Source organism: Cervus elaphus, chromosome 10 (assembly GCF_910594005.1).
Source record: "Cervus elaphus chromosome 10, mCerEla1.1, whole genome shotgun sequence".
In the NCBI taxonomy this organism is placed as follows: Eukaryota; Metazoa; Chordata; class Mammalia; order Artiodactyla; family Cervidae; genus Cervus; species Cervus elaphus.
Genome location: NC_057824.1, coordinates 50917903 through 50935744, shown reverse-complemented (window position 1 = coordinate 50935744; position 17842 = coordinate 50917903). Strand labels below are relative to the sequence as shown.

The 17842-nt window shown below is 47.5% G+C and overlaps 1 protein-coding gene across 9 annotated transcripts in view; it reads left to right on the top strand.

The window, feature by feature from the left end:
• Positions 1-1349: 1349 nt before the first annotated feature.
• The window catches only part of LOC122701884 (transformation/transcription domain associated protein), an 88616-nt gene continuing 72123 nt past the window's right edge, over positions 1350-17842 (top strand). For 7 of the 9 annotated variants that reach the window (XM_043915300.1, XM_043915298.1, XM_043915299.1 and 4 more), the window contains exons 1-12: positions 1350-1504; positions 3675-3835; positions 4250-4299; positions 8770-8880; positions 9884-9988; positions 10921-11004; positions 11747-11803; positions 13566-13691; positions 15354-15431; positions 15626-15714; positions 16530-16626; positions 17397-17535. In XM_043915300.1, coding sequence (XP_043771235.1) covers positions 3736-3835; positions 4250-4299; positions 8770-8880; positions 9884-9988; positions 10921-11004; positions 11747-11803; positions 13566-13691; positions 15354-15431; positions 15626-15714; positions 16530-16626; positions 17397-17535 — 1036 coding nt within the window. In that variant the 5' untranslated portion in view covers positions 1350-1504; positions 3675-3735. Of the gene's footprint in view, positions 1505-2095; positions 2221-3674; positions 3836-4249; positions 4300-8769; positions 8881-9883; positions 9989-10920; positions 11005-11746; positions 11804-13565; positions 13692-15353; positions 15432-15625; positions 15715-16529; positions 16627-17396; positions 17536-17842 lie in introns of those variants that run through there. The other 2 variants (XM_043915302.1, XM_043915297.1) reach the window with 2 other exon arrangements.

Genomic DNA, 17842 nt, shown 5'->3' with positions numbered 1-17842 from the left:
AGAAAACAGGCAAAAATCATAGCAGCATGATGAGTACTTTTAAAGGAGAAGCTAAGGCCATGGGAAAGTGGAGGAATTTTGCCAGTGTTATCCCTGACCTAACTCTAGGTCTTTATCACATGCAATTAAACTGAAACTTATCAAGGGATTTGTCTACAGCTGCTTCTTTCTTGATTACCACCCCCTCTCCCTCCTGCAAACAATATTAAATGACCTTGGCTAGCACACTGGTTCTAGCCCTTAGATTTTTCGACTTTCCCCTACCTTTTGGGGGTGGTGGTGGTAGGAGCAGAGAGGATTTTGCTTGCAAGTGGGCAACTTCTTTCATGGGGGAAGGAGTGTTCTAACTCACTTTATTTCTCCTGGGGCAGAAATAATTGGCACTAAATACCAATGCATCTATTTACAATCCCAGGTGCTTCAGCTAAGGTTTGTTCTTAAGAGGCGACATTAAACAAAGCAAGAAGTGTGTCTCTGAACAGGATATCTTGCAGGAATTGCAAGCTCTATTTATTACCAGGTGTGAAATGTATCTGTCTGAGAAGGGAACACAAAGATTTTGGTGAGTTAGTGATGATAGTTGGGGGTGGGGGGGAGTCACGGGGAAGTACTGTCAAAAAAAGGAGGTGGAGCCAGGTCATGGAGGTCCGTCAGATCATCCCTTGGCGCTCTGTCCATCTAATACGCTAACCACACGTTTCCAAGAACAGCTCATCATTCAACCACTCTCAAAGATGGGAGTCATAGGTGAGATCCGACGGTATGTATCTCTTCCAGGACCTTTAGGTCCAGCCCACGCCAGGGCGCCAGGGCATCAGGGCCTTCGCTCCCTGTCATCATTGCTCTGGTCCAAGGCCTCCGCCTCATCTGCGGTCTAGCCTCAGGGTGATGGAACTGCAGGAACTGACCAGGCCGGCCACCTCCAGGCAGAACACCTGGGTTGCCCTTTGCTTTCAGGGTCTCCGTCCGTCTGCAGCCTCGGTCTTTCCCAAAGACCCTCCTTACCTCCTCCCCCTCCCCGGGCTCAGAAGGACCCCCAGGACGCCGGCGAAGGAGAAAACCCCGCCCAGCCTGCCACGTTCGGTTCAGGGGTGGCCTCTTCCCAGGCCCGTCCGCCACCTGCTAAGGGTGCCCCCACTTCCCCCGCAAGCGTCCCTCCTCCCCAGCTTCCTGGCTCCGGAGAAGACATTCAGGGCAGAAAAAGCCCAGAGACGCCGGTCACCTGCCTGCCCCTCCCTCCCCGGCCGGCAGCCCCGCCCCAGCGGACGCAGGCTTAAAAGCGCCCGGCCGTGCCCACCCGGGCGTGACGCCCCTCCCCGCTCCCGCCGCCCGCCCAGGCCGCACCCACTGGAGGGCGGTGCGCCCGGGCCTAGTCCTCGGGCGGCCGGCGCGGCGGCTTTAAGTGGGGGCGGGACTGCGCGCCGCGCGGCGCGACCGAGACGAGGGCTCGGTCGTGGGGCCTCTTCGGGCCGGGGCTTGCGGGCGGCCGGCCGCCGAGGTCGGGGTAAGTGCGGGAACCAAGGCGGGGCTGCGCCAGAGGGCGGCGGAACTGCCCCGGGAGGCGCGCGCGGCGGCGGCGGTTCCGGCGGGGCCCGGGCGTGAGGAGGCCTCTGCGGGCGCGGCGGCCAGCGGAGCGACGGAGAGAGGCTTCGAGCGCCCCTGGGGTCCCTCCGCTCCCCACACCACCACACACCGGGGCTCAGGCCGGGCGGCGCGGCCGGCCCGGGAGCGGAGCGGGCAGAGCGCGGGACGGAGGAGGGCGAGCGGCGCGGGAATTGGCCCTCGGCGCCCGCCGTAGCCCAGCGCTGGGAGGCGGGCGCTGGGCGACCGGGGGACGGTGACCCAAGGAGCGGGGCCGCGGGCCGTTTGAGGCCGGGGCGATAAGAAAGGCGGGCTTGGGGGGGCCCCGTGTCCCACCCCTGCACCCCCGGGCCGGCCGGGCTGCTCTCGGCCTGCACGCAGGCGCCTGGCTCGCCCCGGCCGGGCGCACGGAGCGAAGGTAGCGCCGTCGACAGCGCCCCTTCTGGCCCGGCGGGGCGGGGCGGGGCGGGGCCGTTTGTCGCGAGCGGGCGCGGCGGCGGCGGCAGCTCGGGGGGCTCCCCCCCACCCCGAAACACCCCGACCCCCAGCCCCGAACGTGGGCCGGGACGCGGCGGCGGGACCCGAGCCAGGCTCGCACCCTCGGCCTCCGGCTCTTGGAGCTGCTCTCCAGCCTGCAAGGTGGGGATGGGAGGTCTTCCCCTCAGGGGCGCCCCCCAACCCCCGGCCCGGGCAGAGAGCGAGCCTGGCCCCTCGGAGTCCCGGAAAATGGGAGAGTTTGATGCCTTCGGTGGAAAGGAGGGGGGATTCGAGCCTTTTAAGAAGTTCGGGCACGCACGCCCCCCCCCCCCCGCCCCAGCTCCCCAAAGTTTCTTAGGCAAGGGGAGGGCATGACCCCGAATCTTGGGTCCCCTCGGGGGTGGGATTGGGGTGGGGAGTGAGGAGGAAGCCTGAAGTCGGGTCTCGTCCAGTGCGGCCGGCGGGATCCCCTCCGGTTGGTTCCGTTTAGTGCCTTCTGCCTGGAGCCGGCGGGCTACGCGCTGGGCCGGAAGGGGCTCTCTCTTGTCTCTGGGCGGGAGGGGGTGGGGGTGGTCCCCATCGCTTGGGGATCGCAGAAGTGGGAGCTGCTGGGTAGCGTAAGCTGGGAGGCAGGGCCGTGGAAGAGCCTGCAGAGGAGTTCGTGCTGTATTTGTTGAAGGAAGAAAGAAAATCGAGTCCTGAAACTGCGCCTTCGTGCAGAGTGAAACGAGCCGGGTATTCACGCAGGGAGGATGGATAAAAAGTTGGACCAGGTTCTTAGTAGGGTTCTTAGTACAGGAACCAGGTCTGTTTCTCCACCTGGAGTTGCAGTGCTCAAAGTGTGGTCATCCACACCTGTTTCCAACTCGCTGAGATGCTCTTTGGAAGCACCTGTGCATTCATCCCAGGAGCGTTTCCTGAGTGCCTAAAGTGTGCCCAGGTGGGGACAAAATTTACAGCTTCCCAGGGCTCCTCTCTGCCTGGTGCTTGGGAGTCCACCTTTGGTACCTGGTGATTTTAGTGCACTGTGAAGTTGGGGTCACCCAATGCAGAGAGGGTCCAACCACAGTCAGCAGACCACATACAGCCTGGTGGCTACTTTTATGCAGCACAAAAACTGAAAATGGTTTTTACAATTTTTTTTTTTTGATAGTTGGAGGGGCATCAAAAGAGGAATAATGTCTCATGGTACAATTCAAGTGAAATTCAAATTTCAGTGTCCATAAGTCAAGGTTTATGAGTTACAGCCACACTCATTTATTTGCAAGTTGTCTATGGATGTTTTGTGGCTATAGCAGAGCTCAGGAGTTGTGACAGACCACAGAATCCAAAATATTTACTATCTGGCTCTTTACAGAGAGTTTGCTGACCCCTTGCCTAGGAGAAGATGGACATACTCTAGGAAAGAAAAGCATCTGTGTATAAAAGTCATGTTTAGAAATGAATAGAATGGACTTAGTAACTTTTACTTTCCAAAAAAAGCAGAGAGAGTCATGTGGTTTTCTGAATTAATGGCAAAGTATTTAGATTAACACAGGCATTTAGGTAAGATTTTCCTAGAGACTGTGAATTTATGCCCTCAATAAGTTAAGCTAATCATGTGCTTCTTTTCGTAGGCTGGGCGAACTTATGGACATGATACTTTTCTCTTGAGAAACAAACGAACTCAAAAGAAAAATGGCGTTTGTTGCAACACAAGGGGCCACGGTGGTTGACCAAACCACTCTGATGAAAAAATACCTTCAGTTTGTGGCAGCTCTCACAGATGTAAACACACGTGAGTTGATGCTTTTTGTCATTAAGAAATGTGTTGATGTGACACCTTCATCTCAGTTTAGATGATGCCCACACTGAGATAAGTAGTCACATTAACTTTTTTCCTAACTTCCCCTTCTCTGGCTTGTGGAGAAGCAAACTGATGAGCATTGCTGGCTGGAGCTCCAAAGAGGCATGTGTGTGTGTGTGTGTGTGTGTGTATGTATGTGTGTCCTTGTCTGTGCATGCACACGTGTGTGTCGGAGTACGAATGCGTGTGACTGGTTTTAGGGAACTAGTTATATGCCTGCTTTTGGACCATGACAGTCAAACTGATAAGATCTGATTGCTTCTCTTAAATTATTAAATCCAGTAATTCTTAGGAACACCCTTAACATAATTTCAATTACCTGATCATTTGTTTTGTTATTTACAGCTGATGAAACAAAGTTAAAAATGATGCAGGAAGTTAGTGAAAATTTCGAGGTATGAGCTTTATATTTTATACCTTTTCACTTTGAGATACATACTCAACATGTACTTTCCTACAGTTTCCTTTGTAGTCTTTTCGCTGGTCACCGGAAAGTCATATTCTTTGTTAATGTAATGTGTTGTATTTCAAAATTGAAATTTGAAAATCTGTACAGTGCTGTCCACTGTCTTCACACTAGTGATAGTTGAGCCCCAAACAGTGTTGAGAAATGTTGTTTTGTTTAGGTATTTGGCCTTTTTTTCACTTTTCAAATACCGTATACCTCTTCTAGGCGTATGCTTTCAGAATACACTCAGACTTCTGTTGTAGATTTGTTACGTTAAGTAATGGATGTTATGTTACTATGTGGAATGAGTGCTGGCTTTCAGTTTTGGCTCTCCTGTTTATAACTTCTTCGAGACTCAGTTTCTCTCTTCTGGGTCTTACATTCTACGATTTTATATTGGTTGCTCAGATTCTATTCATTTTTCTTGTCTTTTCCCTCTTTGTTCTGTGATCTGTCCTCAGATTTCAATGGCTGTTTTCTTGTCATTTCCAATCTGCTATGCTATTTTTAAATTTCAGTTTATTTGTATTTTTTAATTTTAAAGTTTTAGTCACTGTTCTTTCTATAATTTCCATTTGCTGCTTCTTTAGATGTCACTTCTGTGCAGAGATTCCTCATTTTCATTTATTGAGACCATATTTTCCTTTTATACTTTGAACATATTTATTATAGTAAGTCTCTGCTAAATATAAAATCTGGGCTCTATCAAGGTTGATTTCTGTTGACTATAGGTCACGTTACCTTGCTTCCTTGTGTGTCTGGTAGGTTTGATTGTAAACCAGACATCGTGCGTGAAATGTAGGGACACTCGGTTCTGTTACCTCTCTTGGAAGAGTTGATATTTGTTCTGTAGTCAGCAGTGCAGGTGCTGGCCGATCTCAATGAACTTGCGGAGGTTTGGTTTTATGCTGTGCTAGAGAGGGTCTGTGGGAAGCCCAAGGGGTTTCCCGAGTCCCTCTGACTTGGTAGGATTCAACCTCCGAACCCCATCTCTGTGTGGCTCTCACTGGAGATTGATTTTAGGCTTTGTTGGGTTGGGGCTAAACTAGGCCTTCCTCGGGGGCGTGGTCCTTCGTCAGCTGAGTGTCTGAGGTGTCTCCAGGCGTTTAGGTCCCTGCACTGTGTCGAGGCGGGACCCGCAGTACCCTCTAACTTTGCTAGACCTCTGACGTCTCTTCATTTCTTAGTCCTCAAGCCCCAACTCCCTGGCAAGCCTCAGGTAGTCTTACCTTCCCTCACCAGAAGTACAGCCCAGTGGTCTGTCCGGGACTCTGGGGAGACCATCCACACCCCCATTCTGTAGTTCCTTCTCCTCTGGGGCTTTGCCCTGCAGATTCCAGCCACTTTCCAGGTGCCTACCCTGGGCTCCGGCCTCCTGAGCCCAGTCGGGAAATGGGACCCAGGCTGAGAGTCGAGGTGGGGCGCGGCTGATGAGTTCCCCCTCTTCTGGAGATCACGGCCTTGCACTGCCTCTGGTCCAGTGCCCAAAACTGTTACCTGTATTTTGTCCAACTTGACGGTTAGTCTGGTGCCAGTCAGCCTCATAGGCCAAAGAGAAAGTGACTTTCTTGTTTTTAATGCGGGGATGGTAAAACCTTTCTCAAAGAGCTAATGTGATTGTTAGGGACAAAATGTTTCCTGGCCTCTGTCATTTGCATCACTAAACATGAGATGAATGTGAGTGGGATTGAACCCGATACCTTACTATCTATAGTAATGGATGGTATTTTTGTTTGGTAGGGGAATTGTTTGGTTTTGTTCTGTGTTAAATAGATGTTTTTAAGAACGTGTTGCCTTGTACTGAGGTGGAAAAAAAAATCCTGAGATATTTAGAGATTGAGCAAAAGAGCTTTCTCTTCCACCCAAGCTATTAGTGCAAACTGTTTAAAAAAAACAAAAACACAGCACTTAAACACTGAAAAAAGAGGTGGGAGTAGAACAGGAAAGGCCTGCATTCTGCATTTTATTGACAGAACCATGGCGCTCAGAGGTTTACCTGAGAGGCTGAGATCACAGCGCCGCCTGTGATGCTGGAGGAGTGGCAGGTAGGCCAGGCCTCCTGGGTGCAGGGGGCTCTTCCAGTGAAGTGTCTCACCCCTTCCTCTCCTGTTGGCGAGAGTCTGGCAGTTAGCAAGTCAGTTCCCTCTTCGGTCTCAGATGCATTGATGAAATTAGCAGAATGAAAAGCACTTGGGGCTTTTCCAAATAGTGACTTTTGAAATCTATTTGATAGACATTTAGCTTAAATGAAATTCAGAGAACTGAGTCCTTCGAAGAAGGAAACACTTGGAATGACCATCAGAAAGTAATTCTAAATTAGCGCCACTCCTATCCCAGAACTAAATATTTAAATGAAATGAGTGAAATGAAGACTGTGCAAGGGTTTGAGGAATCTTAGAAATTCATTTCATTAACCACTTAGGGATAAGATTCCAAGCCAAGTAAGTATCATAGGGGCCGTCTCTCCTGACAGAAAATAGAGAAACGTTCAAGTTAGAAATCACGGAGAGAAAAAAAAAAGAAATCATGGAGAAAATTCCTGTGGATCGAAAAGCTGTGGGCTGAGTTGGAATCCTGGCATAATAACTGAGCAACTTGTTGCATCTGTCCTGTGGGGGAAATTTGACACTTAAGATGCTTTGAAAGCTGTGGAATCTGGATGGTGTGTGCTGACGGGTCGATGAGCTGGCTTTCTAGATAACCTTGATAGTGTTCCAACTTGACTCTTACCCTCTTTTCCTTGAATCCTTGAATATTTCATAAAAGTTTCATAAAAGTTACATGTTGGGGATGAAAAGTGACAAGCTCAGTTCTTGTCCTCAGTGATTCGCAGGCAGCTGGGGGAGGGGCTGCCAGCTCCTGGGGGTGCCCCCTTGCCCAGCGTGCTGTGGGCTCAGAGCCCCTGGAGTTGAACTTGGCCCTGGGAGACCAGTGCTCGCGTGTGTATTCCAGGAAATGGCGGCTCTTTCTTTGTTCCTGTGGCGGCACACAGTTTTCTGGGTTTTGCCTGTATTTCCTCCTTCATAGATTCTCAGGCAGCAGGCAACCCTGGACCTGTGTCCTCTGCCCAGATCAGCGTCTGCAGCGCCAGACACATTGAGTTGCAACCCATGGGCTTCTCAGACTCATGACAGTAAAAGCTTAGCGCCTCCCTCTTGTACTCCCATCCCTGCCACATGGAAACTTTAAGAAGTTCAGTAAGTGCCTTTGACACTCACACGTTCTCATCAGTTTGTGCCTTCACACGTGCTTTTCTTAGAACCTTCCCGCTTTGTCCGTGTTAACCCCTGCTGGCCTCTTAGGTTTTCACATCCACATCCCTTCTTCGGAGGGTGTGCTCTGCCATTGGTTCCATCCACTCAGTCAGGCCTCGTTGTTAGGTTCCCGTACCCTGGCGCTTCCCCATCATAATTCTGTGTTACCAATCGTTTCTTGATTACCTGTCTTCTCCACCACACTGCTGCCTCCCCCGACTCCAAGGACATGAACTCTGTCTACCTTCGTCCTCGTTTTATCCCCGTTGAGCACGTGATAGGAGTGCAGTTGTGTGTGCTGAATGTGCAGGTGAGGCCTTCAGGGGGAAGAGGGAGGAGCCCTTGGGTGTTAGATCCTCGTAAGCGGACTCCACTTCCCAAAGCTTTGTGACTAACAGTCAGCAGGCTCCGAGCTTTTTTTTTTTAAATCTGTGAAATGGACAAAATACTTAGTGAGTCATGGTGAGGATTGAGTGAGGAAGAGTAAAAGGCACAGTGTCTGTGAAGCACAGGCGAGCTGTAAGTAACAGTGAGGGGACGCTGAGCATTTACCGTGGGCAGCGCGGAAGGCTTTCCGTGTACCAGCTCATGTGCTGTTCACACCGTTACCTGAGGCAGGAGGTGATAGCCTCTTCACCGGTGGGACCCGGAGGCCCAGGAGGCCAGGGGCCTGTCCCAGGTCTACACTTGCTGAGTTGGGTCTGGACCCTGCCCTGGTCACCATCTGACTTCACTGTCTCCAGAACGCAGTTTCATTTCCTAATCTCCTTTTAACACCCGTGATGTTTGTCTAACTCATACTAACCTAGAGTTTTCCATTTTAGTGTGGTCAGGCTCCTCATTCTCCAGATGAAGAGATTCAGACCAAGTCCCCTTAGAGGGTGGCAAAGTCAACCCCGACAGGCTCCAAAGTATACGTTCTCCACAGCATCAGCTTTTCTAGGCTGAGCAGTAAATTTTAGCATTTAGTTCTCTTGAATTGGATTTCAGAAGCAGCAGTCAACTTATTTCAAACTATGTTATCATTAAAGCATCTGAAAGTTTTAAAAATGCTATCAGCTCTCCTAAAATGTTTCTTGAGATGATTGTAATATGTGAATTTGCAATGGAATTATACGTACATAGACCTTAACAGCGGTTTTCTTTTCTTTCTGCATGATTAGAATGTGACTTCCTCTCCTCAATATTCCACATTCCTGGAACATATCATCCCTCGATTCCTTACGTTTCTTCAAGATGGAGAAGTTCAGTTTCTTCAGGAGAAACCAGCCCAGGTAATCTGTTCAAGAGAAGAATGTCCTGCTGTAGGGGTCCCAGCCCTTGTGATTGAAAACAACTCAAAACGCTTAGGGCTGCCCTTAAAAATGAGAGAGGTTTTGTCGGATAAGGGTCACTTTGCCCACGGCCATTGCCTCCTCAGGCAGCTGTCTTGGTTTTATTTCCCCATGGCCATCTCTCTCCACACTTGCCGGCCAGTGCGCGTGTGTGGGCTGCGTGTTGTAGCTGAGTTCACACATGTGTACATGTGGGGGGAGAATTCCACCCCATGCCTGACGCCCAACTCTAACCTCACACTGTTTTCAGTTCCTGTAACTGCCCGCTCTTATCTACACCCCCACCTCCTCTTTGCACCTCCCCCACACACTTTGACCTTGATCATTTTAAAACAGCCCCATCTTTTTTTTTTTCCTATAAATGTTTCAGCTTGTATCTCTTAAAGAATTTTAAAAATTACCTCAGCACCAGTGGAAGTGAATTGCTAAATGAAACATTCTCGTGTGGTGCCAGCTTGAGCTGTACCTCTGAGTTCCGTTTGAGTTCTTGGTTCAGTAGACAAAATCACGAAAGCCTGGCACAGCCTGCGATACGGTCAGTCGTTCAGTCCGAGGTACCTGGAGAGCCCGTCCCGGGAGCTGAGCTGAGACCATGCAGGGAGATGGCCGATGAAGTTTCATTGGTGTTCTGCTCTTTCTGTCTTAAATTCACACCCCCGCACTCGTTTTTGTCCTTCTGCTGGCAGTGGTCATGAGGTGTGGAAGAAAATTTGGCTTACTTGACTTAGTACACAGCTACGGAAATACTGAAAATACCAGTTTGTAGTACATGCTTGGGATTACATTTAAATAATTTATAGGACTGTTTGTAAAATGGGCTCCATCTTGTAGCACGGTGGCTCCCAGTGCTGGGTGCAGGCGTGTGTGACACTTGTAGGATGCAAAAAATTATCTTGGAACTCTTGGAAGGGTTTCATATTTACCCTTTGTTTCTCCTCAACAGCAACTGCGGAAGCTTGTTCTTGAAATAATTCATCGGATACCAACCAACGAGCATCTTCGTCCTCATACCAAAAATGTTTTATCTGTGATGTTTCGCTTTTTAGAGGTAACTTTGGAGAGTTCTTTTTATTTAGCCACTTTCAAAGCTTTTAATGACTTTCTTACAGTAAAATCCTGTGTGTAAACAACCGTTTCCCTATCAGTGAAGTTCTGTTTCACAAATAGAAGTTGTCTTAACTGCCTGTTTTCTCCCACTTTGCCAGCCAGATTACTAAGAAGGATTATTTAATGAAGATCTTCCTTTGAGTCACTGGGGGCTTGGCTGACATAGTGGGTGGTGGCTGACAGAGTTCGGGGGTCTGAGCTCGGGGGTCATTGGCTTTGCGCCTCTGTGTTTGTATGGCTGTCGTGAAGAGTTGCTCAGATTCTCGGGGTTAATCCATGTGGTACCTGGTAAGCTAGCCTCTGGCATCGTTTCCTTGCTGTCCTCAGTCTTGACATGTTTAGCGTTCCATCGTGCTTCTGGGCCCCTTGGGAAGATGAGCTCTGGGGGGTGTAGCATTGAGCGCAGGCCCTGGCTCTGCCCGTGTGCGGGCTCCGTCACATCAGCCTCATTCCTCTCGCCCTGAGCCTTGGCTTCCTCTGTTGGGATGTGGATGGCACCCCAGCTCCCATGGTGTGTGCCGCGTTAGCACGTCCAGTGCACCTGGGGTGCTCAGCTGTTATTCTGGCAGTCTTTGCAAGCAGTGAGACGTGTCTGTCGTTAAGACCTTGGTTCATAGTGTGACTTGCTGGTTACTCATCTGTTGACTCTGGCAGAACCTACAGGTGGGAAATCGTCAGCTGGTCCACCGGAGGCCACCAACACGTCCTGTCTGGGTCGGCTGTGTTCTGCGGGTTTATCAGTTTTCTGCAGATCACATCTAAGTGGGTTGGTGGAGGGTGTATATGTGAAAAATGCTGAGGAAATACTATTTAATCTTTTTAGTAAGATAAGTTTTCAGTAATATAACTCTTCTAAATGTATTTTTTTTAAAGACGGAAAATGAAGAAAACGTTCTTATTTGTCTGAGAATAATTATTGAACTACACAAACAGTTCAGGCCGCCCATCACCCAGGAAGTAAGTGTTTATTCTGATGGCATTTATGAAGTGCACTGATGGATTCCTTCTGCTGTGTGAATTTTTCACTCTGAGTTTCCTTTCTTTTTTCCCACCTTACGTGTCTGTAGGTTTTATAATTCAACTGTGGATAGCATATCACATCCTGATTGTTTCCCTTCACTTTGTATGTATGTTTCCCAATCATGAATGTTTTGTAAAGTTAATTTGTAATAGGTATATGATAATCTTTTACAGTTTTGGATAGTTAGGGCATTTCAGAGTTTTTATCTTATGACCGTAACCTAGTATTTGTTTACAACTTAAATTACCTTGTAGACTGAACGTTTAGAAGTAGGATCCCCAGGTCACAGGGGTCACGTTCGAACGCCTCTGAGCCCACTGGTCCCCTGTGTCCAGAGGGCTTCAGCAGCTTGCGTGCCTCGGTGCGCGCGAGTCTCCCTGGCTCACTGCCTCCAGCTTGTGGTGTTACTACTTTTTGAAAGGCAAGACGTGGCATTTATTATCATTTTCATTCCTTTGCTCTCCCTGAATTAGAAAACTTGTTTTCTGTTGATCAGTCTTGGTTTCTTTTTCTTTTTCTGATCTGTGTGTTCACATTCATTGCCTATTTGTATCTTGAGTCTGGCATTTTTCTTGCCTGTTTCATGGGATCTTATATATGAAGACTATTGGTATTTTTCTTACTGTAAGCATTTTCTGTTTACAGATATCTTTATATTGTCTTTTTTTTTTTTTTTAGATTCATCATTTTTTGGATTTTGTGAAACAGATTTACAAGGAGCTTCCAAAAGTAGTGGTATGCCGTTTTTTATATTATTTGAATTTATCATTTATATTCCTTCCTTATTCCAAAGGATTAAAGGAATAATTGGAGGGGTACTGATTTTACAACAAGGAACATTTAGTCAGAATCTAGGTTGATAAATTGTTGCTGTTCATTTGCTAAGTCGTGTCCAACTCTTGAGACCCCATGGACTGCAGCATGCCTGGCTCCTCCGTCCTTCACCGTCCTTTACCATCTCCCAGATAGCGGTTTATAAATTAGCCACTTGAAAAAGAGTCCTTTTGGTTTCATTGTTTAAATACTGTATTTTTACATAAAAGCAGTATATTCTTGTAGAAGTTTTGCATTGAAAAAAAAGGAAAACAAATTGTCCATAATTATCTTTTTACTTGTAAGCAACCATTGACGTTGCTGTTTCCAGTTTCACTTTGTGTTTTGTAGAGATGGTTTGCACTCACAGTCTTGAAGGTTTTTGGGGAGTGGTGTATACTTGCAACATTTTTCTATGTCATTAAAATTTTTCCATATCTTGAACTATTTCTGAGCAGGGCCACTCGTTCAAGTGTGTGGAGTGGAAGAGGAGCGCCCCCTCGCTCCCCGTCCCCCCCTCATTGCTGGGACTAGCCGTCACAGTGGGGAGCGTCCTCCAGGGCTCTCTCTGGCAGTCTGGCTCTCTCTGGAAGTTCTGAGTGACCGATAATTCTGCCGTATTCGTGTACTCTGACCTTCTCCCTGGTTCCCCCCATTTTTCAATTCATTGCTACCACAAATAATGCTGTGGTATAAGATCATTGTCCATAAACGTGTTTGTTTCAGAGTTTCTACTGTAAAGGTTTTTTTTAAGCTTGAATTTTTTAAAGAATTAACACATGGGAAAATTGACCTTTTGTTTTCTAAGGATTTTAGTCTGCTGCTGCTGTTCATTTGCTCAGTCGTGTCTGACTCTGCAGCCCCGTGGACTGTAGCCCACCAGGCCCCTCTGTCCTCTGCCGTCTCTTGGCGTTTGCTCCGGTTCATGTCCATTGAGGCGGTGATGCTCGTAGTGTGTAAAACTTACATTGCCTCCCAAGTTACCAAATTATCAACGTGTCAGCTACCATTTTGATCAAAGAAGAGCTGTTTTTCTTACGAAGCTGTCTTTTTTTTTTTAACATGAAGCCCAAATTCCACTGAGAACAAAGCATGCCAGTGAGGTCCTTCCTGGCTTTTTATTTTATTTTTTTTTTCATTTATTTTTATTAGTTGGAGGCTAATTACTTTACAATATTGTAGTGGTTTTTGCCATACATTGACAGGAATCAGCCATGGATTTACATGTATTCCCCATCCCAATCCCCCCTCCCAGCTCCCTCTCCACCCCTTCCTGGCTTTTTAAGACGTCTTGTTCTTGGCTTCTGTTCCATATCTGACCTTATTTAGGAGACTGGGAAGTTAATTCAGTAGGGACCAGCTCCTGGTTCCTCATCACTAGAGAGCTGGGCTGCATCCTCCTGCTTCACTGAGGTAGCAGTCTCACGTGGCACGCCTTTCCTCTTCCATCGGCCAGGAAAAACTAGTGGAGAGTGCTGTGGGCAAGTCTGTTCTCCGCTGGAGGTGGAGAATGTGTCGTATTATCTTCATGGTTCTGAGAAAAGGGGGGCTCCTAGTACTGTGGGGTTGGTGTTGCATACGTGGGCAGGACATTGAGCACCCCCCGCCCCACGTCAGGCGTGTTTTATTAAGAGGAATGTTGTGTTTGACTTTGGGAAAAATGACTGCTATTCTTTTTCTGTAGAACCGCTACTTTGAGAACCCTCAGGTGATCCCCGAGAACACCGTCCCTCCCCCAGAGATGGTCGGAATGGTCACGACGATCGCTGTGAAGGTGAACCCCGAGCGTGATGACAGCGAGACGAGAGCCGTGCGTGTCTCCGTTGTTCCGCTCCTAGCTTTGCTTTTATCCGCGTCTCCTCCCCCGATAGAGGAAGCCTGAGCTCTTGACTTTTTAGACCACTAAGCTTTTTGTTTTTTTTGTAAAAATTACACACATGGAGACGTTTAAAATAAGCAAATAAATGTGTGCGCACAAGAGCCTCACTGATTGTGCTCTGTAGGTGTGCACGTGAAGTCGCTCACTATTGATGCAGAGACGCTCAGAATCGTGCTGGAATCGGGAACCAGAAGGAGCAGCTGACCCTGCGGGGGGCCCTGGTCTGTCCTTAGCTTCAGCAGTAGTGAGGTCCCTTTAAACTACATATAAGCCTGTAGTTCAGTGCCTGCCCATGTGGGCTCTGGGCATGGAAGTTCTAGAATGTTACAGCCCCGCCACTTGCATTTTCTCATTGTAGGAAAGTTCATGAACCACGAGTTTTGTGAAGGTAACACTGTTATTTTCTGCAGCTCATGTGTTAAATCTGTAGCACTTGCCACAGAGGGGATATGTATTGAGTATGTACTATGACTGTGTTCTATGATTAAATCAAGACAATCACCTGTATTTGTTCTACTGCAGTGTTTTGCAGACTTTCAATATGAGCTAAGATAAATAGGAAACTGCACTTTAGTTTCTAAGGAACAAAGCTTTCATTTCTTCGCTCTTCCTGAGTTAGGAACTTCTGTTTATCGGTCTCTGTGTTTCTTTTCTCACTCCCCTTCTCCTATCCATTCATTGTCCATTTGTGTTTTGAGGCTGATATTTTCCTTACCTATTTGAGATTTTATGTATTAAAAGACTTATTTTTTTCTTATTTATTTTAAGTATTTTTCCTGTTTATAAGTACCTTTGAATAAAACTAGGTACATATTTCTTAGTGTTTTTCTTTTGAAAGTGAAAGTCACTCAGTCGAGTCCTACTCTTTGTGACTATGTATAGTCCATGGGATTCTCCAGGCCAGAATACCGGAGTGGGTAGCGTTTCCCTTCTCCAGGGGATCTTCCCAACAGAAGGATCGAACCCAGGTCTCCCACATTGCAGGCAAATTCTTTACCAACTGAGCTATCAGGGAAGCCTATAACAGATTAAAAAAAAAATTTTTTTTTTTTAATTTCTCCAGTCAATTGAATGTCTTTTTTTTTTTTTTTTTACACTATTTCATTTAATCCTCAAAAGAATCAGCATTTTCATTTCACACAGAAATAACATGGGCAACACCCGCTGAGCACTATGGTAGCTACTTTATATAAGCTGCAGCTGCTACTGCTGCTAAGTCACTTCAGTCGTGTTCGACTCTGTGCGACCCCATAGACAGAGCCCACCAGGCTCCCCCAACCCTGGGATTCTCCAGGCAAGAATATTGGAGTGGGTTGCCATTTCCTTCTCCATGAATGTCTTTTTGACACATTTTCTTGAGGATTTTTCTACAAGTGATGACGCTGTAAAATATAAAACCCTTTACATTGAATGATAATTCTTTGCTTTGTTTTCAAAATATTTTGCTGCTTTCACCACAGATAATTGCAGAGATGAGTCAGTGTTTTCCCTGCCCTTTATTATGACCGGGTGGTGCTCAGCAGTGGGACAGTGATGGGGGCTATTTTAGGTGCCAAGGTGGTGACCACAGTCCTCTGTATTCCTCTCTTCCAGCATTCCATCATTCCCAGAGGATCACTTTCTTTGAAAGTGTTGGCAGAATTGCCCATCATTGTTGTCTTAATGTATCAGGTATGCGTATTTCCAGTAGTTTCTGGGTTTTGGGCTTCTCATTTTACTGCACTTTACACACCTGCTTTACTGTGGCAAATAGATGTGTATGTTACACGTGTGCCGAGTAATGAATCTCAGTGTTTTTGCTATGCCAAATTAGTTTGCTGTAATCAGAGTGAAGAAGCATAAGAATCTGATGTGTTTGCTTTTAGCTCTACAAACTGAATATCCACAATGTCGTTGCGGAATTTGTGCCCCTGATCATGAATACCATTGCAATTCAGGTATCTGCGCAAGCCAGGTGAGATTTCTCGGCCAGTGACGTGGCCGACCGCCGTCGCTCTTTAATCCAAATGGCTCTATACTTCTCGTCGTCATTTGTGAAACAAGAAACTTAGATAAAATTTTGGTTTAACTTGTATGTATTTGTGGCTTTCTGAACTTAAATTTTGATGATGATAGTAATGGTTTTTTTCATTCCTTGTTTCGGAAAGATGACATGCCCCCTTTGTCCTTGGTGTCATGTAAATTTAGAACTGTCATCAGGGCTTCCTGTCCTCGATTTCAGCTTTGAGATGTTCCAGGCCGCCTCACCTTCAAGCCTGTTTTCCTGCTGCCCCTCTTGGCATGAGGGCTCGGAGGCTCTTTTACCCCATCACCCTTAGTCACTGCCCGGGCCAGGCCCTGTGAAGCCTCTCAGCAAAGCATCCTCCCTGACCTCACGGCATTCCTCCTCAGACCCTTATCACTTGTCTCTTGACTTGCAGCCTGGACTGGCTCTGGGTCACTTGAGTGCAGGATCTAAGGGTGGATCCGCTCTGAGAACCTCTGTGGCACAGGTCTTTCATTGCTCAAATAGGTGCCTGCCTTGGGCAGCAGGCGGGTCGGTCTCCCGTTGACTGTTGGGGTTCAGGTTACCCAAGGGCCTGGTAGAACGGCCTGCTTTATGTCTTTAGGGCCTCCTTATGTTACCCAGAACTGCGTAAAAGTGTGGGCACATTGACTGTTTCTGCTGTGTAGAAGTCTACCTTTTGGGCTTGGTAATTACTGTAGGTGATATAATGTCACCTAAAGAACTGAGAGCTAATGTTGTCAATTTTACCACTTCTCACGTAGGCAACATAAACTTTACAACAAGGAGCTGTATGCTGATTTCATTGCTGCTCAAATTAAAACGTTGTCATTTTTAGCTTACATCATCAGAATTTACCAGGTAAGCGCATTGACTTCTGTCTTAAATCAGGTTTGCTGAGATACAATTTACAAGGAGTAAAGTTTACCTTTTGTGGGTGTATAGTTTGCTGAATCAACAAATACATACCTAACCACCAACCAGTACGTCAAAATATAGAACATTTCCATCCTCCAAAAAATTCCTCTTATGCGTACATGGTCAATTTTGTCTTCCCACCTCCCGTCTGTGGCAAACACTGGTTTGTCTTCTGTCCCCATAGTTTTTGGCCTTTCCCAGAATGTCAAAGAGATGACATTTTTATATTAGTAAAAAATCTGAATTAGATGCCCTTTGATATTTTGGTCAGCTTGAGTTATCGTGAATAACTTCCTGAGATGCCTCAGAAGGCAGATGTGACTTGAGCTCATTCTGAGCTGATTAAAGGTGTCATTCGTGACTCACGTCGATGGGATGACTGAGTGAAGAATTTCGTTTTTTAACTTCGAGGTTTATTTCTCCCTCCTTCCCTGTAACAGGGACATTGTTGAAGGACGGAAAGACGCAGAAAACAAAAAGGGCCTCCGTGATCCCATTGAACTACTCCTGTGTCGCCGCCTCTCCCAGCAGGGCGGCAACACGCAGACTGACCAGACTTTTGGGCTAATGCTTGTTTGTTACTTTCTGAGGGTCCTCTGAGCCAACTGTAGTCCTACCTGAAATTTTTTTTTGTTTTAAAGTTTGTAAAACTTGGGTTTTTCTCAACAGCTGCCCACCGATGTAACTGCGTTGCTTTCCTCTCCCTGGTGCAGGAGTTGGTGACTAAGTACTCTCAGCAGATGGTCAAAGGAATGCTACAGCTGCTTTCAAACTGCCCGGCGGAAACCGCGCACCTCCGGAAGGAGCTGCTCATCGCCGCCAAGCACATCCTCACCACCGAGCTGAGAAACCGTACGTGCGCCCGGCCTCTGCCTGCCCGTCTGCACGTGGGCTGGGCCGTCGGCCCGCTCAGCGTTCTGGCTCCGTTGACCTCTGCCTTGCTTATTGCTGCTCTGACTGTGTTTTCTCTCCTGTGTCTCCCCTCTTCCCCTCTCCCCCTCGTTCCTCTCTCTCTGAAGGCCTCTCTGTTTCACCTGCCCCCAGGGTTCTTGCTTTATCCCTTCAACAATTTCATAATTAATGTGACAGTCTCCTTAGCCCAGTTTGCAGTCTGAGGAGCTCTCAGTATGTTTCTGCCTTCTGACTGCCTATCTTTTGA